This window comes from Cygnus atratus, chromosome 5, assembly GCF_013377495.2.
Source record: "Cygnus atratus isolate AKBS03 ecotype Queensland, Australia chromosome 5, CAtr_DNAZoo_HiC_assembly, whole genome shotgun sequence".
Classification (NCBI taxonomy): Eukaryota; Metazoa; Chordata; class Aves; order Anseriformes; family Anatidae; genus Cygnus; species Cygnus atratus.
In genome coordinates, this window is record NC_066366.1 from 17,670,911 (window position 1) to 17,696,035 (window position 25,125).

At 38.6% G+C, this 25,125-nt stretch overlaps 1 protein-coding gene across 5 annotated transcripts in view; it reads right to left on the reverse strand.

Annotated features, from left to right (window-relative positions):
- Positions 1-12,447: 12,447 nt before the first annotated feature.
- Positions 12,448-25,125, reverse strand: part of ANO1 (anoctamin 1) — a 77,348-nt gene continuing 64,670 nt past the window's right edge. For all 5 annotated transcript variants that reach the window (XM_035552125.2, XM_035552129.1, XM_035552128.1 and 2 more), the window contains 10 exons: positions 24,334-24,535; positions 23,513-23,624; positions 22,747-22,804; positions 22,538-22,638; positions 21,914-22,059; positions 20,435-20,587; positions 19,614-19,666; positions 17,955-18,139; positions 15,996-16,101; positions 12,448-14,987 (listed from right to left, as the gene is read on the reverse strand). In XM_035552125.2, the coding sequence (XP_035408018.1) occupies positions 14,727-14,987; positions 15,996-16,101; positions 17,955-18,139; positions 19,614-19,666; positions 20,435-20,587; positions 21,914-22,059; positions 22,538-22,638; positions 22,747-22,804; positions 23,513-23,624; positions 24,334-24,535 (1,377 nt within the window). In that variant the 3' untranslated portion in view covers positions 12,448-14,726. The remainder of the gene's footprint in view (positions 14,988-15,995; positions 16,102-17,954; positions 18,140-19,613; positions 19,667-20,434; positions 20,588-21,913; positions 22,060-22,537; positions 22,639-22,746; positions 22,805-23,512; positions 23,625-24,333; positions 24,536-25,125) is intronic.

Sequence of the window (25,125 nt, forward strand, 5' to 3'; positions counted from 1 at the left end):
CGCCCCGCAGGCGGGCCCTGCTGGCGGCGTCTGGTAGCAAAAGGGCCCCGCGTGTTTCAAAATAAAGAATTACGAGGAAGCGCCCCCATCGCCTACGGGTGCCCGGACACCTCAGCCCACGGGTGTCAGCAGCGGGGCTGCCTGGCTCTGCGCTAGTTCATTGCAAAAATAACCCTCGCCGCCTCTCAGTCTCCGTGTGGAGTGTCTCGGCTGTTGCTCCCGGGGCCGAATCGCCGTGCTGAGGTGTCAGAGGCAGGCTGCAGCCTGCTGAGCTCCCAGCCACCCGGTAGTGCCTGAGGCGCTGACAGCACCGAAATGCTGGTCGCCGTGCTTGCTGCCAGCTGGTCTGTTATTAGGAGCCGCACAGTGCTCTAAATACCTCGGAGATTAACTGACTTGTGATGTGGTACTGAATTAAAAATGTGTGCTTGGAGCCAGGTTTGACACTGCCTGTCTCCTGCTGCACAAGTAGAGCCAGCTCCCTGCATCCTGGTTTTGGTTAAGCTGTAATTGTAATGTGTTTGTGCCCAGGTTGGGGGATTGGTAGGTTCCCCCATTAAACACAGAATTATTAGCCTTTTCGTGAGACTTATCACTTATTTAATGTTTTACATACCGCCTAAATCTACAAGGGTTATTTTGGGAGCTTTTTTCTTTATTTATTTTCTTTTTGCAAAGAGGGGAAAGGAGACCAATTATTGATGAACAGACTTGACAGAGCAAGAAATGCAGTATCAGAGACCCTTTCCCAAAGAGACACTGCTATTGCCATGGTATCTCTAGCAGCCACCCAGGAAAGCAGCCTCTGCCCTCCATGCACTGCCTCTGCTGCCCCCAGAGACCCAAGCCTTAACCTAGAAACACAGGACTTGTCGTGTGGGCCTTGTTGCTCACAAAGGTTAATTGTGACATGAAATAACTTCTGACCTTTAAAACAGAAGTAGGGCAAATTTTAAGTCTCCATGTCTTAAAGCCATTTTTTATGGAAGGTGAAAGGTTGTGAACTTTTCTTGAAAGGGAAAGTTCAAGTTCGTGACATCATTTTGTAGGTCTACAAAATTCAGAGCAACTATAATGATTTACGGCACAGCATAGATAGGAACAAGGAAAGTCCTGAACTACCTTCGGTTGATTCCCGAAATTGTCCCATTACTAAGTTGTTCCCAGTGCATCCTTTAATTTATTATTGTTGCAACACACAAATAGAACTCTGGTCCATGCCATAAAGATATTGCAGTCTCAGATACACAAACTTGGGAGTTATCATTTTCCACATCTCCTTCTCCAGTCTCACATTCCAACTTGAGGAACAACTCCTACTCCCAAACGTTTCTAAAATTCCCACAGGCACAAGCCCTCCTTAGATAAAATTGCTAGATTTTCAGCATCCTGTTTCAGTCTGTTACACAGAGCCAGTCTGTTACACAGAGCCAGTCTTGCACATGATCAAGAAAGCCAGTAAGTGGAACTAGCTACATGCATGAAAGCCATTTGTGGACTAAACAAGTTTAAAGCAGATTTTTTTGAGTCCCTAATTGCTGCAGATTGGAGGGAATTAACTTGTTGCAGGGTCACATAAACTGGGATTAACTGTGCCTGTGTTGAGGGTTGTATTTTCTCTCTGCAGTCCTGAAGATTCTTTAATGTGGAGGAATGAGCGTGAGTAAAAAATTGTAGTATGATGCCAAGAAGAAATATAGTTGCAGTGTGTGAATTAACTTAGAAAGCAGATATAAATCCTAATAACAATGGAAAAAGTAAAAAATCCAGTTTAAAAAAAACTCATTTTAATATTGCCAAGAAAAATGACTTCAAAACAATGTGTAAGGAGGAACCAAATCACATGTCACCTAGCTTGTGCCTAGTGATATTAGCAGGCCAAATTCAGAGACAAGTCTACACAAAGGGTGTCTAAATCAGCGTCTATGTCTTTTTCTCTGTCACTTGACAAGCAATTGAAACCATCATCAGCTGAGGCTTGTATGAACTTAGTGGCCACATTCAGCACTGCTGTATGAAGATGTGTGAAAGTAATCCTATATATCAGTGTAATTCTCAGGGAGTCTAAGTTAGTAACAAACATGGAACTAAAAGATATAAATCATCATTTAGTTAAGATATAAATCACCACTTAAATGCTTTTAAATTCACTTCTAATGTCTGGCATAGTGATTTAGTAACCCCTCTTGTTATATCTGAACCTGGCCTGTTAACTCTACACATTCACAGAGGAAAATACCAAAGGAATGCGCTTTCCTCCAGTTATTTCCTTTGAAAGCGGTTTGGGGCAGGGTCAGTAAAGAAAATATTTGCCAGGGTCAACAGATCATAACGGTTCCACATTAAAATAAAATTTAATACAAATGATTTACTAGACCAGCTCAGATTTCAGTGCAATTTTCCCAGAAATTGAGTGCTATGAATGATCCAGTTCCTCACCACGTAATTTATATGTTCCTTGAGGCAAGACGATTCCTTCCAAAATGCTGCAGAGGGAGCTCGAGGCTTTGGAGTGCTCAGTGCTGAGCTTTTTGACTTGGTTTCCACAGAAAGAGCAGGGCAACGAGAACAAAATGATTCATTTCTGCCGATACTTCAGAAAGATGTTGGTCACCAGGACATACAGGAACAAACACACGTTTAGGGAGTGTGGAAGTGAAGCAGCAAAGCATGGGGCTGCCTTTCTCAGGGGCTGTGCGCAGCCACAGTGTGTGGATATGTGCCGAGTAGCTGAAGAGTTGCTTGTGAGGGTTCACGACTTATTAAACAACTGCTTTAAAAAGCAGTGTGTTAGTCTACGTCTTGAAGAGTAAGAATGTTGTGACAAAATGTTTGTGGCTGTCCTGACTGTAGGTGATTTACATCAATTTGCATAGAATTTTTGGAAGATGCTTTGTGCTTTCCAGCCAAGGCAAATTAAATTTTTGGTTGCCCTTCTTCTTTATTCTAGAATCAGTGTAATCTTCTACACAGCTGTGGAAATGTTTGACAGTTCCTCCAGGAGCTCTAATCTGATCCGATGTAATCTAATTTGCTATTATTGCTCATTAGCAAGTATATGAGTGTTTGAGTCCAGCTTTGATGACTATTTCCTCTATTACTGTCAAGCAACTTATTCTTGATATGACAAATAGCTTTCTGTAAATATTAATAGCTTGCCTCTTCTTTTCAGCCAGTCCCTCTTCTCTAACAAGGGATGTGCATCTAGTGTACTGTCAACACAGAAGAACTACTTTTAAACCAGCTATTTTGGGTGCTGGTTGCAACATAGTTATTTCAGCACACTAAATAGTGTGGTCAAATCAGAGATAGTAGCACAGATATTCAAAGAAATGACTCCTTTTTGAGGCCCATAGCAAGGGTTACACACAGAGGTATAGTTTCCAGTGTTAATCTATGTTTATTTTTTTTTAATTTTTTTTCTTTGCTTTTGTTTTGAGCTACATACCTGCTGCTTTGTACATATTTTGCTTACCTTTGATAAGTTTGGACTTTATATCACTGCTATCAGGTCAATCTTGTCCCATAAGAGCAAAGCTCAGTTCCCGGGCCTGTAAGATGCAAACGATGTACTTCTGTAGGAATTCCTATCTGTTTTTTTTCAGAGCAGAGGGATGTGAAAGTCTCCATGGATCATGACTATATCTTTACAGACTTGTGAAGGACTATTACTGATATTGTAGTTGATTTGAATAATATGCAGGATGACGAGATGGTCAACAGGTGTCTTCAGAACTGGGAAACTGGAATCAAGTCAAGGAGAGCTTGATGTTCTACTGCTGTTTCTTTACAAGCTACTTGTAGGTACTTGCTAGATTGTCTGGGATGACTGTCAGGGGTGAGGTTGAATTGCCAAAGGCGTATTTGTTTCATTTTTTAGCAAATGGAAGCAAAAAGGTGAATATCCATATGGTGGGGGTGGCATCAAAATCCAAAGCATTCCATTATTATACGATAAATCTATGTGCTGCTGGATACCTTCCAGGTGGATTGCATGGTGCTTTGAAAAGCCCTGCTGCGAGACAGGGGAGCAGCTTGGCCTTTTTGACTAGGTAATGAAAAATGTGGTGGGATGCAATTCCTAGTTGCCTGAGTCCATAGAAATCAGAGTACTTAGGTGATATCCTCTTTATGAATGAAGCAGCTTTGGTAACTTTTCTAACATACCAGACAATTCAGTAACAACCCAGGGATAATTTAAAATTCTCATCCCTGACAGTATTGAAAAACAGGTTGGACAAACTTCTTGGCATAGACTAGATATATTTAATCCTGTCTCAGTACTGAGAAATTGTCTATCTCTTGAGGTTCAGTCACTTCTTTTATTGTAACTTCCATTCTCTCTCAAGGGACTTAAGGGCATCTCAGTTTTTCTTTGTTGTTTTCAGGTTAAGAGCAGTAATAAAAAAATGCAAAGCACTCTCTACTAATTTAATTAGGCATTAATGTATTTTTTTTTTTGTATATATGCTTGTTTTTTACTCTGTGGTAAATAAACTGACTTCCCTAAAATTTCTTAACCAACCTATTCAATGCCTCACATCTATTGTCTGCAAAATCATAAAACATGTTTTCAGCAAAGAAAATATAAAATATAGTGTTTTTTTTTTTTTTTTTTTTAATGGTGAATGAATTGAACTGTCCATATTTCCTTGTAAGAGATTACCTCTTTGTTGCTATACTGTCTCACTTAGAAGGAAGTGCTCTCTGGTACAGAAACTGTTTGTGAAGAGACTTAGGATCCTAGGAGAAAACTGCCCATGATAAAAGGGACTATAGGAAATGTCAAATTATTGTGGGTTGAAGGAGAGAAAATCAGAAGCAGACTGTGGGAAAAGCAAATAAGTATTGAAAAGAAAGTGAACTCCAGCATGAATAGGTTGTATACATATAAAAGATCTGGCCAAGTAACAACAACAACAAGCAATAAGTTGTTAACAGATGCTTGAACTTAATATTGAAACAGAAGAAGTGTTGATATAATTCTGTTGATATAATTCTTTTGTGTTATTGTTGGCAGAAGACGTTAGTTTAACTTTAGGGGAAGGGTAAATCCTAGACTTTTGTTTATTTTCTCCAACCAAAAATCTCTGACTTGACTTTTTACCTATTTTTGTAGGGACTTTTCATCTTACTGTGTAAGTATGAAATCATTCAGACAAACATTTCACATGTCAATAAAGCTATGTGTATATATTAGACTAGAATGTTTCATTCCTCTAAACTGTATTTATTATTTAGGCTATGTAACATTAATTTTGCACTTTGAAAAACAGAACAGAGAAAACATAAAATGAGGGTTGTCTACACAGGAATGTAAGTGTAAAATAAGCCACGGAGGAAATAATAATAATAATTAAAAAACAAAATAAAAACAAAACTTCCCTGAATAGTAGTGAATTATCATTATATCTCTCTTGGGGAACTAGACTAAGCAGACCTGTACAACACTGGAAGTGCCCATGCTCGGAGGGTTACCTCAGCAGCAAAGAATAGCTATGGGAGGTAGGTATTTTGAGCAACTTCCTCATGAAGATGAACCTACAGGAGAATATGATACAGAGATGCCAAAGCTTGTGTTAATCTATGCCAAAGCCTGTCCACGTGCCTGTCTTCCACAGTGTAGTGCAAAGATATTAGTGTGGGTCTGAAGGCAAAATATCTCCATTAGGGTGGTGAAGAGCCACTGTACTGAAGTCATTTGTGTGTCCAACACTAGCTCAGAGCCAATGACTCTCGTACCTACCTTGTACCTACTGGAGACTGTTCCATTGTGCAGTGGTGTGCTCCGTGACTGACTGAGAATGAAGTAAATGAAATTAAGGTACAATCTGGAGGTTGCTATGAATCCAGGGAAATAATCCAGCAGTTCTGATTGCCAGACTGCTAAACTAATATTAATTAATTTCTGAAGAGTGTGTACATTTGTTCTTTATTCTTCTGGACTACTGTATTGCAGGTTCCCAAGCCCAATAATAGCATGAAAAGGTAAATAATTACCATGTTAAGATTTATTTTCTTGTATATAAAATAAATGGAGGAATTTGTCTTTAGTCTTTTTTGCTTTGGAAAGTACAACATTCTGAGTATCAATAAAAGTAATTTAAGGTTAGCTTAGCTTAAAATTAACTACTTTAGAGAAAATCAGTTTTTCACTAGATTGCACCACTTGGAAGTATCTCTTATAAGCGTGCAAACAGTCCTAGGACTTCATCCTCCCCCTTAAGGAAAGGGGGTTCTTCCCCCTTCCTTACCAAGTACAACACTGCTCAGTTTTTGTCTGTGAATATTCCTCCTTTAATCTCTTATGAATTGGAGCTAGTCATTGTTATTCTGCATATTGACTGCAGAAAGTGTCATGAAAAATGCAACCTTTTTCGCAGACAGGTTTCTGCATCCATCCTGCAGAGTGGCCTGTTCACAGACCAGAAAATTTCTTTCAGAGATACTAAAACTTCACCTGAATGAAAATAAAAGAATGACCCTGGCCACACTTGCTTGAATTTTGTGTGAAACTCACATTTTGTGAGCTCCCTACGTTGACTGCAACAAACCAAGAGGGGGATACATTTCTTAAAAACAAGTATTACCTCAAATACTGTGATTGGCAACAGAACTACCAATTGAAGGAAAGATCGGTGCGTTTTGGTTCTTCCCTTCAAGAATGTGCCAATACAGTGTTTTCCGTCTGAGTCATTATCTCACCGTCATTGAAGTTGGAAGGTGCAAGTTTTTTTTTCAAATCCGATTAAAGAGGGAGTGCCTTGTCTGCTTGAACACAGTGTGTTTATTATCTGGAGCAGTCATTTCCTTTTAAATCGTGAATGGTTTTATGCAACCATTAAGTGACACAGGATATGACTAGGTTAGTTACTCACAGGAATTTAGAAATAATAAATAAGAAAGCAAATCTGGTTTCATCATGCCCCTCCCTTGATTCTTAGGAGAGGGGGAGTAAAAAGTATTATTTTCTGTTCTCTAAATAAACTCTTCAATTTGAGCTAGTTCTTAGCATTGTAGTCACAACCACATACAAGTTAGGCTTAAGCCACAATTTGGAATTCATTTTTTTTTACACAAACACAATGGAAAATTGTTGTTTGTTCCCAGAAATGAAAAGTCTATGAAGCAGCATGGTATGCTGAGAGAACGGATTAATATCATACAATATATAGGATATGTGTATTTATGCATATATACTTCACCTACAGTTGGTATACCTTAAAAGAAAGAAAAATTACACATACCACAGCTTTATCTGCTTACCCTCAAAATTTGTACACCGCATTTTCTTATTTTCCTGAGAAGTTCTCGTTCAGAGACACAACCATAATAAAGTGGCCTGCAACATGAGATCAAACCCATGTTCACACTCTCTCTCGAATACACATATACACATCCACATTTGTTGTTTTTCAAGGTTTGAGTGATTTTTTTAAGCAGAAGTAGCCTTTATTACATCTTTACCAAGTACCTGATCCTGGAAGCGATTAAGCCCCACAAGAAGCCCCAGAGATGACTACCAGCTTAGCTCTCCAACTCTCTTTGGTCAGATCTAAAAGAAACACATTGTAAAGATGTGGAGAAATTTGATTTCAAAACTAGAATTCAAAAAGACAGAAGTGGAGAGATTCAGTAAAATTTTGGGGCTCTCAGTCTTACTTCTTTTATTCCCTGAAGTCAGGAAGGAGATGTAGCTGAAATTCACATCCGTTTACTCTAAGGACTTCCATTGTTCCTTTCCCTGTTTCAAGTCTCTCTCTCTCCCAACAATGCTTATGTAAAGTAAAATACCTGACCACTTGTAGGAGTGTAGCCTGGAGTCCACCAGCTTGTAGAGCCACTTCGTTATGCACATAGTCTCTTTGTGACCTGAGGATTTGTGCTTTCTTGGTGGCACAGGGGATCAGCAGAGGAAGAAGAGCAGTAGGTGAGGACCAGTCTGTAATTTGATCTTCACTTCAGGAAAAGTCACTTCAGGGAAACATGGTTTTGAACTCTTTCAAGGTAAAAATGGCTTATACCTCAGGTCTCCCAACTCCCTGATATGTGATCTAATCAATAAAAGGCAGGTGTCCCCATTTTAAATTGAATGAAATCTGTTCTTTAGGAACCCACACTTTGAGAGAAACTTTGGCCTCTAACCAACTTTCTCAACCTTTAAGCTTCAGACAGGCCTGAAACCTCAATTTCTCCACTGGACTAAGCCTTTCTTATCATTAAACCTGGAGCAGGCTAGTCTGCTGAGATTTATTACTTTCCTACTCGATGGTTAATTACTTGTGAGTAATTATATTTCTTTATGTACAGATGTGTTTGGAAGATTAATATATTAATAAATGTGAGCAGCTCAGCTAATTACACACTCCTACCAGAACAGATGGCAATTCCATACCTGTGAGCACAGCAAAGCAATGATGCAATGTTGCCATCTTGGCTCCAGGCTGTCGGCACAAGCAGAAGCCACTCACCTGCACGTTGTCTGTGAGGCTTTAGAGACTTAGCTGCTGAAGGGGCTGCAGTAACTGGGGTCTGACTTCAATGCTGGAAATGGCATGAGAGTTCATAAATCATTCTGAGCAATGTTAAAAATAAGTGTGTTCCTAGAGGAACATGTGAGAAACACAATGACTGCTCTGGTCTAACACTAAGGACCCAAAACTGGTGTGCCAAATCTAGGAAATTAATCTGCAAACAAAATGAAAGATGGTGCTATTTGGGTGATTGTCTCTCTTTCTGGGCTTCTGAAAAGAGATGCTTTTTTGAGCAGAAAAGTTGTCTGACATGCTCTCAGTGAAAAGCACTTGTTTCACTGCACCTGCTTATTTTCGATTGCCAAGGCTCTCAGTATTATTTGCAATACAATACAGTTGGTGGAGAACACAGTCACCAAGGCTTCAGTGAAGCCTGAGAGATCTCCCCATTCTTACTGTGTTTGTGTTCCATTTCTCATCACATTCCAACTTTCACCTGAACATAAGATCAACAGTATAGCACTGCTTGGCACAATGTACATTGCTCAGAAAAGATTGGCAAAGGATACCTTGATAACCTACGTACAAGACGGACTTGCCTTAGGAAGCAATCCTCGTTTCAGAAATACAACCTCTGTGACTGATCTGCAACTCACTTGGATCTAAAAACATCAGTCAAAAGTCTTTTCTTCCTTTCTTCCCTATCTGCCACTTTTCCCTAGCCTCTATACTTCAACTAGGAAAGATGGCTATTCTTTCATTTAGAAGTAAAAATATGGAATAACCTTCTCTTCCATTCTAAGAAAGTTGGCTTCACTATACAAGTTTAACTCTTGCTCTGAAAAATGGGCTTTGTTAAGCTTTTAAATTTGTCTGCACAATACTTTATGTTTTGATTCTTTTTCTCATGAGGATCTTGATTGGTACATTTCCCATTTTGGCACAAATTTTCTCATACATGTGGTACTAAGCAAGGTGAAGGCTGTGGCCTCAAAAACCTTCATACTTGTGTAGCTAGCTAAGTTAACATGACCGTGTAATGCCTTAGATTTTCTGAGCCCTTTTCCTCATGGAAACTAACACAACGGTATGTAGAACTCTACTGCTTATACAACTCATGTGCATCAATATATTTTGGCTTTAGCTGACCCTCTGGGTTATGATAGTACCATAAAGTGAGTACTAAGAATTTTTATTAGAAGTGGAACCAATCATTCAATAAGCCATGCTTAATCTCGCATGGAGTATACTGAAGTCAAAAGGAGTCAAAGAAAACATTTTCCTTGGCTTCAAGTGGCCTCAAATAAGGCTGCATGCATGGCATTAAAAATTAAGGAAGAGCTTAAAATTAAAAAGCCACTTTGATAGCTTTTTCTTCAGAAAGGCCTGTTCAGCTAAAAAAAGAAGAGGAAAAAAAGGAACATTACTTTTTCTGTGATGTACTAAAAATGGCATATTGTGTTTGGTCATGGAATAAATTGTACTTGTGTGTGAAAAGAATTGAATCAGAGCTTGAATGGAATCCATATAAATTTTAGGATATGTTTTCTTCAGTGGCAAAAGGAAAAATAATTGTTTACTTTGAAAACTTCATAGGAAAATATAAATGTGCTAAAGTGATCTACAAAACTTCAGGAGAGTTTGGACTCATGAGGTAACAAGATGAAAAGTAAATTGTTTCATTATCTTTTATTGGAAATCAGAACAGCCTATGTGATCATTAACAGCTCAGCACCAGAGAGAACTGAGGGTTTAAAAATAGAAATGTATCTGTGCCTTGACTTGAGACTTATTCAGCCTTAAGCTATTTAAGACTGCAAAATATTTGTAATACAGTCTCTTAGAAACACAATGACATTGAAATTCAGAAGATTCAGACTTGTACTGTCAACACAATAGGGTGCATGTGATTTCCTCCTCAGATGTACCAACTGAAATTCTGCCTTTTATACAAACTTTGGGTAGCAAAAAGCAAACACTGTATTTTAGCAATAGTTAAAGAGAAATGTTCTACATAGCCACTTCCAACTGTAATATTTCCTACTATTGTCTGTATCTGCATCTTCTCATGAAGACCTCCACTTAATACTTTTTCTTTTTTTTTCTTTTTTTTTTTTTTATGAAGGAAGCAAGGGAGCTGGGATATGGGGTTTTGTACTTACAACTTTTTTGGCAGAAGCATGTCAAAAACAGTTTGCATACAAGTCACAGAGATGTCATCAAATCAATACTGAATTCCGCTGACAAGATGGATACAATATCACTATCTTTCTTCAAGCCTGTCCCATATGGTAGCTGCAAGTCACCATGTTTTCAGTTATTTCTTGGTCACTTCCAGTTCCCTGCTTCTCTACATTATCTTTCTTACCCCCCCCCCCCCCCCCCCCCCCCATAATTCTTACTCAAATTTGCTATTGGTAAAAACAAAGCTTTTTTCTGCTTGCATCACAAATATGAAAAAAAAAAACTTTCATGAAAAGTAACACAACAGCAGTGCAAATCTCTTTATGGAAGATATTGTCTTATATCTCATGAACTCAACTCGATAGGTTTGTCTTTAAGAACTGAGAAAACCAAACCTGTTTCCAAATAGGCAGTGATTTACCTGCTCCTACAAAAGTTACACAGAACGCTGAAAAGTATTTTGGTGCAGAATTTTATGTTTGATATGGATTATTGCTTAACTCAATGACGCATCTTTTGTAGAAAACTAAGGTCTTACATTTGTTTGGATAGCAAACGAATCCAAGCATGATATGAACTGACTGAAGTGAGATTACTCATGCTCCAAAGGAAGTATTTTGCCTGATATGTTGTACCTAGCTCCTACAACTTAACAGCTGCAAGATCTTGAGAGTAGTCTAGGAACAGATTTTCATAGACATTATCTCCGAACAGAATTCCCACCTTCTAAATTAAATTCAATTACAGCTAGAGGTATTAATATTTTCTGGTAAGAAAGGAAAAATTGGTATGAAGCTCCACTCTTAGCCTTCTAACAACAGTTAAAAAAAAAAAAAAAAAAAGGAAACTGTAAGCCAGACTCTGTGTCCAACTCTGCTTGTACAGGTCTCACAGTGCAATAAAAATGTGAACAACTCAGCACAGCTTTTCTGCTTCCTGTGCTGTGTCACTTCAGTGCTGTCACTCAGCAGTGTGTGGTCAAGGGAATCACTGAGTTTTGTTACTTTAGTTTTACCATTCATACTTTTTTTTTCTGATAATGAATACATTTTTCAATTTAAACAGACAAACCAAGCAGTGTTCTTCCTTGTTATGAGCCCACTTTAAATGTCTTAGTGAATACTCTTACACACTATATCCAGCTAAATACCTAAGACCAATGTAAAAAGAAAATGAAAGCTCCCAGGATAGGATTCTTCACTGAATGTTGAGTGTATGCACCATCTATGTCTATGCTAGAAGCCAAACCCCACTTTGTGCTCATGGAGATGGAAACATCTAAGGTGGGATGCATTGAATCTCGAAGTGTGATTTGATCCCACTTGATACCACAAATCTAGAGCAACTACAACAGATTTGCAATCTGAGTTGTTAGGAAGATGTCTATAAATCAAGTAGTTAATACCTGATAAAAATCAAATAATAAAATCCCATCTCTATTCTGGTCTCTGTTGTCTGAGTACACAAGGAGCACTGACTGCAAAAGGTATCAAAGATCCAGTTTTAGGCAAACTGTAACATAAGTTACTATATTTCTCCAGTCTAATAGTACTCATAGTTGCACACAGAGCACAAAGAGGATTGGGAACAGAAGCTGTCCCATGGGAGAAACTCTAGCAGATTTAAGTTTATTTCAAATAAATGTTCAAATGAGAAAAAAAAGAAGAAAAGAAAAACGAACTAAAAGAGATTTAGTAGATATTTACTTTTCTTAAAAAATAATTCCATGAAAGAGTTTTATAGTTATCTAAGTAGTAATACAGTTTTTATATACAAAATTCCATTTCAAACAATTTACTGTACAAAAGAAAGTATAAGCCACTGTTACTATTTCATGATTTCAGCAAACAATGAAAAATTCTGATAAGTATGTGTTCAGGATATAGTTCTACCATTTACAGGAATGTCAGTATTAAGCTGGGAACACTTTCAGATAAGTATTTACAGATGAAATTCCCCTAGAGGAAGTTCCCTATGATGTCTCTTCAGAATAGGTAGTTCATGTTTGGCTTTCTTCTGGATCTTTTGGGCTACCAAAGGATGAGAAAAAGAACACTTCTTCAACAGGATTTACCTAATTTATTTGCACTCATATTTCTACTGCAGTCCATGGGTCTGATCTTGTTTACTGCCAGGAATAATGCTTATTGTGTGAATATACCAGGCAGGATTTGGCCCTATAGTTGTAAGATACCATAAATTACAAATTTTAAAAATAGTGACATTCCTGCAAGTCAAAATACAACAGAAACAAGAGTTAACAAAATATAAGCCCTTTATTAATAAAAATCTTTGGTTGAATCAATATTTTAAATAAGTTTCAAGAACATTTGGTTAATACCATTTTCTTTCTTCCACATAATATCTTTTCTGGTATCTTCTTTGGACAGACTACAGAAAAATATCAAGTTTCTCACATACTTTAAAACAAATAAATATATCAAAAGCTAGATATGGCTTTTTTTTTTTAAGTTCTAGCATTAATCTTTAAATTAGTTTGGCAAAGGGAAAAAAAAGGAAAAAGAAACAAGTAACTGAAAACAGTCTTGACGTCGTTTGGTTTTGTAACAAACCATACAGTAGTTAGACTTTAAAGAAATCTTTACATTTTATTTTATTCAGTTTTATATTCATAATGCAAGTGCCATGGACAAGACAAAGCGATAAAAGAAATGAGGTTAATTGCACCAATATTATTTGGAAGTGCAGTTTATCATTTGACAAAGCAAAACTAAAATGTACTATACTTAAAAAGATTTGAACTTATGGGATTTAGATAGGCTTCTTAAGTAAAGACTTTAGACTTGTACTTTAAGGAAGCTCTTTGTATAAAAGATAGGGTATTTTAAGACAAAAGAAAAGTCCTGTAACTAACTGAAGGTCTGGTCCTGTAGCCCCATTGCAGGCAAAACTTCCATTAAAGACAGTAAGTGGTACATGTTTTGGACTTACTCCTCTGGCATAGCCTCTGGGAAATGCCATTCAGCAGTTCAAAGTCTGCAGGGGAAACTGGCTGTGAAAGATGCGTGCAGACTCCCGTCTCCTGCAGAGCATAGAGGGCTACAGAGAAAAACCTGGCTAAGAAAGGGATGTGCTAAAACAACGGGAAAAAGGGACTCTCCTCAGCAAGAATGGTGTCCAAGTACTAGGCAGGGCAGTGTGACTCACTGCAGCTCTACATGTGCTCATTAATTCAGGGCATTTACCAAAATACTCCATGGTAATCAACCTGCTGGGAAGATCTCCCAAATTGTGCTGCTGCCACCTTGCTACGAGCTAGGAGCCCCTGGGGGACCACTCAAACACATGTGATGCAGTCTGGGGCACCAAGGTAGCTTCCACCACATCGGTTGTTCATTGGTAAGAAGGACTCTTCCAGATCCACTTTCCTGATGCTTGTGAAGAGAGCAGTGCTCAGCGGAGGTGTCAGGCACACAGCAGAATGCCACAAGCGCCTCAGGCATGTGTTTGACTCTAAAGCTCAATGGGAGCTTTGTTTCAGACCTGCAGGTTCATAGATGTCTGCTAGCAGAGCTAAACCATGTCTTTGAAAGCAAGTAAGTCTGGTAAACTTTGCACGGTTCCTCTCCTCTCCTGCCAAAAGGAATACTAGAGCACACTCTAAAGCTGATTTTGCATACAAAGTTGTCCCACAGACCTGCAAGCCAAGGGCTCCAAAAATATTTTAAATTAGTAGTATTATTATTACTTAAAATTTACCTTTAATTATTTAATTTTCTAAGTTCAAATTCTTAGAGAATATCTCTATCAAGATGTACTAAGTGCATTTATTAATGCACATCAATGTCAATAGTGTTATCTAATGATGACATACAAAAATTCCCTGCATTACTGCTTGTGCAAAAGAGAAAAAAAAAAACACAACACATTATCAGAAATAGATCATGGTCCTCCCCATTTGTCAGAAGAGCATTTTTCACAAAAATGGGAGTAAAATGGCAGCACATCCTTCAACATGCACCAGGTTGTCCATTTGTCAAGTCCTGCCCTTTACATGATGGCTTATGTAACAGTGGAATGCCCCAACATGCTCAACTGCCTCCTCTTCTATACGTCAACAGGATACGAGTGGCAGGAGGACAAGCTCCCACTGTGGCTCCTGGAGAGTCTGGGGCTGTGATTGTTACAGTTTTCACCTTTTTTCTTGTCCTTGTCTTTCCAGGTTTCCAGCATTTGCAGCTTCCCTTGCTCTTCTCTCATGAAGACCTCGACCATGAGAACCTTCTCTTTATGAATCTGCTGACTAATGTCCTTGGGAATGTCTGGGATAATCCAGTCAACAAAGTCACTCATAAACATGACCAAGTTCTGAAAAGTAAATTGTGAGAAAACATCAGCAAGGTCAAACGCAAGGATGACTGTAAGGAAAGGGGCCATTTTCAGTGTATTTGAGAAGGAAGAATGAAGAAAGGACAATATTTGAGTTGGGCTCAACTGCATGTCGCAAATGTGATACTGAGCCAAATTTACCTCGACTTCCTGTTCATCCTAGAAGTAGACAAAAATGGCAGGCACAGATCTTTATGATTTAAGTACAAATATGATCATAGCTATTTGGAAATCAAAAGGAAATACTGTAACTGATAAATAACGATTAACATCAGCAAGGCAGAAGCACATAGCAAGAGGTAAAATGAAAGTTGGCAAAAAAAAACACATTCCAGTTAAATGTTTCTGATTTAAAATCTTGGTTCCATGAAAGGGAAGTGTTTCACATTAAAATATGTATTTTGTTGAAAAAGGAATAAAAGTTTTGAAATAAGTTGTTTAGATAAGGCAGAATTAAACATTTGTATCACAATAACTAGCATCACTGTTGTGACTGAACAATGTCACAGTAAAAAACTGCAAGATTCTTTTTACTAAAAGAATTGCAAGATACCTTCTTGTTCAGAGGTGAGATAAAATACAATTGGGAAATTTTGGAAATTTCACTTCTGGGCTAGGTCTAGACATTATTTTGGAAGAAATTTATGCTTCTTCACTACACATTTTGATGTCCTGCTGGAGAAACTGGTGGGACCTAATTAGAACCAGTCTTGTGCTTTCCTGCTCACTAAGGTCATTAAGTTGCTTCTGGATCAAACCAGTTCAGGGAATCACTGAGGACAACATCACTGGGGATACGTCTGGATTGTATGGGAGGCAGCAGGAATGTGAACAAGGATGGGCAAATTCCTTTGATTTTGCAGGAAAGAGCTGTGAAAGAAGATACTTTCTTTGGCCTAGTAACTTATTTCCAAAGGCGGCTTGCTCTATTTAGCTGAAGAGATATGGTAACTTTTTCATATAAAAAGTGCATGCAGTAGAACATACCTGGAAAACTATCACAAATGCTAATCTTGCTGCTAGGACAGCCCAGAAATCCTTTGAAATGTCATACTTGTTTTCAGACCAGGGGGGTTCTCGGTAATCTTTGTATCTGCAAAACAATACTCAGTAGATTAGTGATGTCATTCAAACATTTTAGCACAATGAGGAATTAACACCAAATGGTTGAACAGTAGATCAAACCATCTAAAAGCGAGTTTGCTATTACAGCATTGCTCTATATAACCTCTCACAAACAAGTTACAGCTGAAAGCCTCACACAGCCTTCGAGTTTTAGTCAAAATTAAAGGTCTGCAATCTTAATACCCTCTGATTAGTACAAATAATATAAACTTTGCATAAAGATGGAGTAAACTACGCAGCTCAAATTGTTTCTTGGTTTTAAAATCAACTTTCAATGAAAATAAATTAACATTTTTCAGACTAATATTAAAGATGAAAATACAGATTCAGGTTCATAATGTATGCTATACTATATGGTGTTCTGCTTAGTTCAGGACTCACAAAAGACCACCACCAAATTCTGCTGTATAGACAGAATATGAGAATTTTGCCTTAGCTATGGCTTCCAGAAAATCTATGAGCTAATCAACAATAACCTGTTAGGAATGGGACCAAAACCACCACCACCAACAAAAAACATTACATTTAAACCAGAGCATCCTGTCAGTACTTTGCAAGAATTAGGGCTTCATATTTTCAAATGATTTAAAAATCCCTGGAATATGGGAGAAATGATGAAATGGGAAGAGGAAAGGCTGTGACTAGAAGGCAGATAAAGCTGCTGTTTTTACAAAGGACTTTGCCACTAACACTTCCCTTCTGTAAGTTTTGTGCTAGAAACATGTTTGCCAACCTAATTTATCCTCTGTCCAAAGATCACGAGAAGGAAATCAGGAGAAATTAAAAGCAAACAAAGCTAATACATGTACAATTTTGGTTGTTTTTGTCTTTTATCTCAGAGTGATTTTTCAGCTTAGCAGTCATTTCAGCCTATCAAGCTTGCACTATGACAATTTATAAAGAATATAAATTTTAAAATAATACAACTATAAAGGTGTTTTGTTTCCTGGTCAGTCTGTGTAATTTTTCAGTGTTTGTGTACCAAATAATCTTTCTTTTTATCTTTTTCTCTGTTGGTATGTCTCTTCCGCCCTTGTTCTCTTCTTCCCCTTCTTGCCCCCATTTCTCTGTATTATTTAGTCTTTTGGTTTTTGCTGTTCCAAGTGCTTCCACTGTTACATTTGGCTTTGGTCCCCAATTATAAGCTTGAAAACATTTGCTTTGAAGGTGATGCGTATCTAAGGAAGCCCAGGCAAAGCACACATTTCAGTACTGACTTAGATTACTTGATAGACTGAAATATGGAAACAATAATTTGTCTTTAACAATTAAAATAATATGTAGAAATCATTAAAGGCGTGCACATTTCCTGTACAATCACACTTTAAGTGGGTCTTAAGTTCCAGTGCAGATAAGGCTGCTGTTACTGTCATCAGGAATTTCTACAAAAACCAGAGAAGAAGAGGTATACTATGATGTCACAGTCATTGTATCAGTAGCATGTGATACAACACCGTGACATCAGACTAACACCATTTCGTTCCCTTAAAGTATCATTAAGCTGTTTATCGTTATTTACCTCCTTTCCTGAAAAAGGGAATACATAACTGTAAAAATCTTTACACTGACAAACACTGAATTTAATAACGCTACTCTTTATTTCCCAAAATAAGCAGTACGTCATATTCAGGGTGTGTGGTTGCTTAATCTGTAAGGCAAGACTTTCAAGGCAACAGCTCTACCTGATAGAAAACCCTACCAAGGTGCTCAAAAGGTATTGAAAGTACAAGGGACCAAGGTCTACCCCAGGAATGTAAGAATTTGTCATGTTTTTAACCAGCTGGGAAAACACTTAAAATTAGTTATCATTCAAGAGAGTACCTGCATATCTGAACCTCGTAGCCAAGATCCATGGGGTCATTTGGAGCTGTTCCTGCTTGAAAATCGCTGACATTAAAAGAGGATAGTGTATGGTTCACGAAGCCATGCATGGTGCCATTCTCACTGTACATATACAGGTACACGAGGCGTGGAATGAAGTCGGATGTGAATGAGATCACAAATGCCTAAGCCATAAGAGTAGAGAATGAGCGCAATATTCAGGCACTGTTTAAGTTAATAATACACTCAAGTATGTCTTGCCCACACAGCTTGCACAAATCAGGATGGTCAGATAGGGGCTGCTGCAGAAAACATAAGAGGGAGTGCAGCCCACAGGTCCCTAAAAATGGAGCATTTACTGCTGTAACAAGGTGGTATTTACTGTTGGCAGTTTTGAGCTGCAGGACACGACATGGAGCAGTTCCATGTTGACTGAAATTTCTGTGTGGTAACAACCTGAACTCTCCGGAGCATGAAGCTGTCGCACCCCCAGCATCAGAGCAAAGCAAAATAATCTGCTGTTTCCCCGCGCCCCAACCACGACTTGACCCTCATGCATCGTATAAAGCCTAACCGATTGATTTACGTGGTCTGTTTTGCTTTTCTGCAAACAACTTACAGTCAGTTGAATCTTTAAATTCTCATTGCATCGCAAAAGCCCATTAACTTTGTGTGTTCTTTAGCTCTACCAAGGTAAAAAGATGAGCAGACTGAGCCAGTTTTATTTTATGGTCACAAAAGTTCCATGTTTGGTTATTTAAAAAGGTTTTACAAAAATGTCGTACGCAAAAAGCAGAACAGCCAAGTCAGAGGATTTGTTCACAACTCTTCTCATTTATCATTACTGTGAAACGTTCTCATTGGTATAAATCTCATGTACACGTGGAACAAACACAGTACAAAATGTTTTACTTATTTTATGATAAAGGGGGATAGTACATAGATCAAAGAGAAAATAACACTGGATAATGATGAAGAGAGATTACAAGGAAGAAAAGAGAAAAATAGAGAAATTATTTCCAAAGGAAAAGAGGAGAAATGGTAAAGACAAGTAAGGCAGCATCCTAAATAACCACCAGCATGGTTTGGCCATAGAAGACCAGACACCTGCTGGCAAAGCTAAGGGATTTCCACTCTGCACAATATGGAGAAAATGAGAGGGCACGTCCACACATGGTGATAAGCCCTGAGTGGCTGCTATTTTGCTGCATTACAAACATGTTTTAAGCTTGCCATTCTTTATTTTTCATCTTTCCCCAGGCATGGTGCAATGAGGATGATGAAAGTAGATGTATATTTATCTAGGATAATAGAAATGAATATAATGGAAGGAAAGTGAGAGAGAATCTGTTCTTATAGCCACAAAATACAACTCTTCTGAAGAATCAAGATGATGCAAGAAATGCTGATATTAAGGTGGGCTTTCCTAAGGGATAGGACATTCAATGTGGAATTAACCAAAAATATCTTCACTGATTTTCAGAGCTGAGTGAGAGCAAAACTGTCATGACACTGGATCTGATTCTCTAATATTTTAGCAAATTTCTAAATCACATACTTTCACTGAATTTGAGGGATTTAAGCTGAAATTAAACTAATGGAGCCAAATGGAAAAGTCAGCCTACTGAAGTAAAATTACATTTGTGCAGAATTACTTACATTTATTATGACAGCAAGCTTTCCTATGCCTCGGAGGATATTATACCAGATTCCTAAGGGAGGAAATAAACTTATGAATATCATGCCAGTCATTAAAATTAGATAAATTATATTTTCAGTTAACAGTGCTAGGACTGTGCCAAACTAGAGTTATATTTTAAATAAAAAATAGCAATTTATAAGAGATTAATTAAAAGACCTGCAAGCAAAGTGAGCCCAACTCTGTCTTTCAAAGCTATACTTAAGCACGTTTTTTTTTTTTTGTTTTTTTTTAAATTGGTTCTGAGGGAAGGGGAGGACTGGTCTGCTGCTGCCTTATGACTGCAGAGCCAGCTTCTGGCTGGCCTCACCCACAGCTTTCCAGCTTCAAGAATGAGTAGAGAGAAACGTCATTTGAGTGGGGACGAAGAGTCACGTTTACCCACAGACATTCAAGTCTTCTCTCTTTCCCCTGTGTATTTCTCCAGCCCAGTCCAGAGCTGTTAAATGCAGAAATTTTTGCTTCTGCAAGAAAACCGCACTGCTAGGAAGAACAGTTGGTGTGCAGAACCATGCAAGATATTTCACTATTGTATTGATCACTTTGATTTGAAAAATGATATTTATCTAATAAAATATTAATCTGAATTTAAAGCACGGGTCTTTCTATTTTGAAAGTAAAGTCTTGATAAGTTATGACGGTTCACAGTTAAGCCACAGTCTAATGTTTTGAATTGTCCTATAAATGTCTTCCTGTTAATGAGACTAACTCAGCATAATAATATCCTGCCATCAATCCAGGAACAAACAAGCAGGGAGTCACTGCAGCAATGCGCACTTACCTATATCCTTTGCTCTGACTGCTACCGGTCTCCTCAGCTCTGTAACAAATTTTTTTGCATCTAAACGGATTTCAATGATGTTGTTCAACAAAGCAAACAGAGGCGCCAGTGGGAAGGATGCAACAAACAAGGTTACAAATCCAAACTGAATAACTGAGAAGAAAAAAAAAAAAAAGAGGAGAATTTCAGTGGATTTGGTCTGTATTTGTCAAATGCATCCATCATCATGTCAGTGCCATTTCCCCAAATTCTAACAAAATGACACTTGCTGGGAGACTAAATTGCATTTTCTGCATGAGGCACTGTTTGCCTGGCTGCTGCTCCATTCAGGCACTTAAGGGCCAACAGCCCTTCCAGCAAAAGCCGGGGCTGGTGAGGCAAGACCCAAAAAGTGACCAGAAAGACAGGGAAGCTCCTAACACAGCTTCCCTGTGGGCAATGCTGGCACAGCCCTTGTGTGCCTCTGGCAGGGCAGGGGCAAGGGGACACTGTGCCACCAGCTGCAGCAGGACTAGTCACGCTCATGTCATACTCATCCCATTACTGCTTTAGTCACATCTTTCTTCTCCTGCTACTTACCCTGCTGATCTCACTAACTGCATGTTTTCTAATTGTTAGCTGCTGGTAACATAGCCTTGCAGTCTGCAGTACTAAATTTCAATCTGTTTCAACCACTCTGAACACCAAGATATTCTAATTGACCTCTGTATTTGCCAGGCATGCCCACTTGGGGTATTAGTGTATTTCATTATTCTTTTCCAATATTTTTGCCTAGTCATTCCTGAAAACACTAAACAGTGTTGCTCTTCTAAGACTGACCCTTCAGGAACCTAAGATACTATCACAAACAGCATTATATGGAGCAGTCTTCTCCGCTTTTCCAAGATGGCATGGTGGAAAAGAAATGTAGTCTTAGGACCTCAGTAAGGCAGACCTGATATCCAGCGCTTAAATTCCATATCAATCACTCAAGATGATACATTACTTGCAACACAATCTATGTAATCTGTCAAGTACAACCTGGTCTACAGGCGCATCTCTGAAAAGATTAATCCAGATTTTACAAAACAGAAACAATCTGGTGTGGGATTATACAGTGGGAACTGTCAAATCTGAATTAAATTAAATAACTTTTTTCCCTTGTAGGGTGTAATGGATGACGCAATCTGGCCCACAATCTCAGGTTTACGCTAATTATCATTGTATTTAAAACTTGACAGTAACATGTCACATAGATCAAAAGAAAGTATCTAAAATATAGTGCTAGAGATAAAGATCACATTCACCAGATAGCACAAGTCATCTCTGAAGCAGCCCATGACTGGCTGAAATATTCTACATTCTTAGACTATACACTTTAATAATTAAATTCTGCATCATAACCACTGTCTTCCAAATCTACAGTTTGAAAACCTCAGCTCTCCAACCCATTTAGTCAGAATAATTCTGCCTGAAATGCCTTCTTTCCACCTCACTCACTCATTTCCATATATTCAGGGGTAAGTCCAGCAAAAGGCTCCAGGTTGTAGTCCACTTCATAACGCTGCTTTTTTTTCATGTGCTCCTCATGGTCTAAGGAACGCCGACGCTTTAGTTTCATGTATCGTATAAATTTCTTCATTTTCCTGGGGGATATGGAAGTGATCCAGTTAGCACGCAGCTCTGGTCACAATGCCCATTTTTCAGATGGATAAGGAGTGACAAGTACATTATGTCAACAGACACACTGAGCTCTGTATCTACTTTCATAAAAACTGTATGAGTGCCACGATATGCTAAAACGAAGTATTAGGGATCAGCGTACACAGGTATTAAAACGTGGTTATGGTTGAATCACATGTTCAGAATTACACCTACTACTAGCCAGTAGGAAAACAATAGATTTCCTAACTTGTTTCAGACACATGCATTGCTGGATGTAATTACAGTGACATTGGTGCAGCTGCAAAACAGTAAGGATGAAGTATTTGCTATACGGCAGACAGAGGCTCACTGCAAAGGTCTTGCAAAGTTCTTGCCCCTTCATATCAAGGGGCCATAAATACACAGTGTGTTGTACACATCATAAAAACCATGTTTGAAAAAAAAAAAGTCACTACTTACGGGATGCCAATCTCAAATAAATTGTTCTGAATCAGCTGCTTGCCCAACATGATGATACTGAGCTGGATGCACAGCTCCATCAGGCAACCACCCGGCGCGCACTGCAGCGGACAGAGGAAAGGGAAGTCAGGACATTTGCCGCACCTTGGCCACAGGGGAAGAGGGTGCTCACACGTGGTATGAGCACAGGCAGGGTAAAATGCAATTACCTCTTCCATTCGGAAAGAATGGAAAATGTAGACGTAGTCTCCTGGACGTCCAACAAATCTAGGGCACAATGGGTAGAAATATAAAGTTCATATAGGTTTTATACTTTTCATACTTGATTCCTAAAGTCATTTATGTGAAATTCTATACCTCTGGGTGGAACCACCTAATGCTTAGCCCTGAAAAAGGGAAGGTGAGCAATTAACTTGGAAGTTTTCTGTGTGTTTTTTTTTTTTGTTTTGTTTTGTTTTAAAGACTAAGTCCTGTTTACTGAGTAAGCAGCTCAGTAAAAACTGCAAGCCATGTGCCCTACAATAGTATAGGCACATCTTGACAGAAATCCTCTAAGGTGCAAAAAACAGGGAAAAAAATCCCAAACTTAAACGTAAAATAAGAGGGATAGGAAAGAACAGCTGGGAAATAAATTATTGGGGCATGCTTAGAAGAGTGGAGGCAGTAAGCTGCCCAGGCTGAGCACTAGCTGTCAACCTCAGCCCAGTTTCCCAGGCTAGCTGCATGCTCCACGATCCTTAGGAGTATGCCTGAGCACCATCCTATCACTCAGAAATCACCCCAGAGCCAGAATCTGGCTCGGACTACATATGGGAACCCAACCTCATTTCTGTTGCATTAGCCAGACCATGCCCCATGGAGTCTATTGTCACCCATCCCAAGGTGTCTTCTTTATCACCCAGCTATGGCCTTAACACCACTACCGCAGTCTCAAGCAACAAGCTGAAACACCGAACAGCATTTTACATTACTCACCGGCCTTTGAAAAAAGCGACATAGAAGATGGGTGTGTAAGCATTGACAAATTTCAGAAGGAAAGCCTTAAAAATCAGACGCTCTTCAAAATTCTTGTCAGTTTTTGGCACCTCTGGAACCAATGGGACATGGGTAAGAAACATTTGTTCTTATCTGGAACATTTCAAGGTGTTAAAAATGTGGACTTTGGAAAACATTTTCAGCCACCCTTTAAACAAAGAGGTATATATTTGCAGAGAGGTAAAGTAACATGGCCTCACAGAGGTCAGTGGTAAATCTGCTAAGGATCCTATTGTTCAGCTCCATTACAGCAGCAACTCCAATGTCACTCCACATCTGGCAGATCTCCATGACAATCATTTGCAGAGTGGACAAGAACTGACTGAACTGAAAAGATTTCTGGACCTTTCATCACTGATGATTCTGATGTTTTGGGGATTTTTTTTTCTGTACTTTTTTTTTCCACTTACAGTTTTCCATTTCTTGACATCTCTTATGCCAAGTAAACAATGGCAGAAAATCAGAGCAGTAATTTTGTGATATAGACAAGTTGAGGTCAAGAATAGGTACAGGAACTTCTGCTGTATCCCTGTCACACATAACTGCATAAGTGATTAGTACCGTCACTGCTGAAAGACAGATTTTAAAAATAAAGCTGAATCCATGGGCACTTTGATATTTGTAAGTGACTGGTGAGATTTCTAGCCACGCATTTGAATTTCCTGGGTTTGCTCACCATTTTTAAGTTAATAATGAAAGCCAGTCCTTTTGGTACTCTCATTTATAATTACTCCAACAAATACCACTTGATCTGCACCTACCGATCTGAGTTAGCCACCTTGCTATGCAGCCGTATACTTCATCCAGGATGATGATGACAACCAAATTGATGATGACAGCAGTGGCAGTGACAGTGACCCTGACGCTGGACCGGCCTGACGGAGTTGAGCTGATTGCCAGTGCTGCTGCAGTGGAGATTCTGTATATTATGACTCCAAACACTATAGCAAATGTCAGCCCCACCTGCAAGTAAGAGCAGCACAGCCCCTTATCAGAGATTTAACTATAAATACTTCGCATGGGACTTAGCCATGACCTTAAAAAATGTGATCTCTGGGCCACAACCCAAGCCCACCAAATTCTGCATTAAGGCTCCCAGTCACCGTGACCAACTGTAGAACAGATCCTCTTTTGCTAGTAATTTGATCATCACAATCCCCCAAAAACACATGAATGAAAGGGCTTAATCCTTTTTATCCAGCTGCCACTCTGATCTACGTCTGGAATTATTTCTTTCAAAGTTTATTTTATATGTTGATGTTTTATAAGCAAATGGAAAAAAAAGACTAATAATTAATTTTCCTCCTTTTCTTCTTCTTCTATTTTTTTTCCCAATTAAACATTCTATTTGCAATTCTCCTGTTGTATGGCATAACCTCAAATTTGACTGATTTAATTAAAAATGTTGGCAAAAAGGATTGTGATTTCCACATCAATTCTTTCAAAAAAGTTTGGCATAAGAATTATGCCATTCTCTACTTCCTGAGTACTTCCCAAAGCATATGTTTTAAGCTTTGTCCCATCAGTGATGGTGGTAACCTCCATTTCTGTGC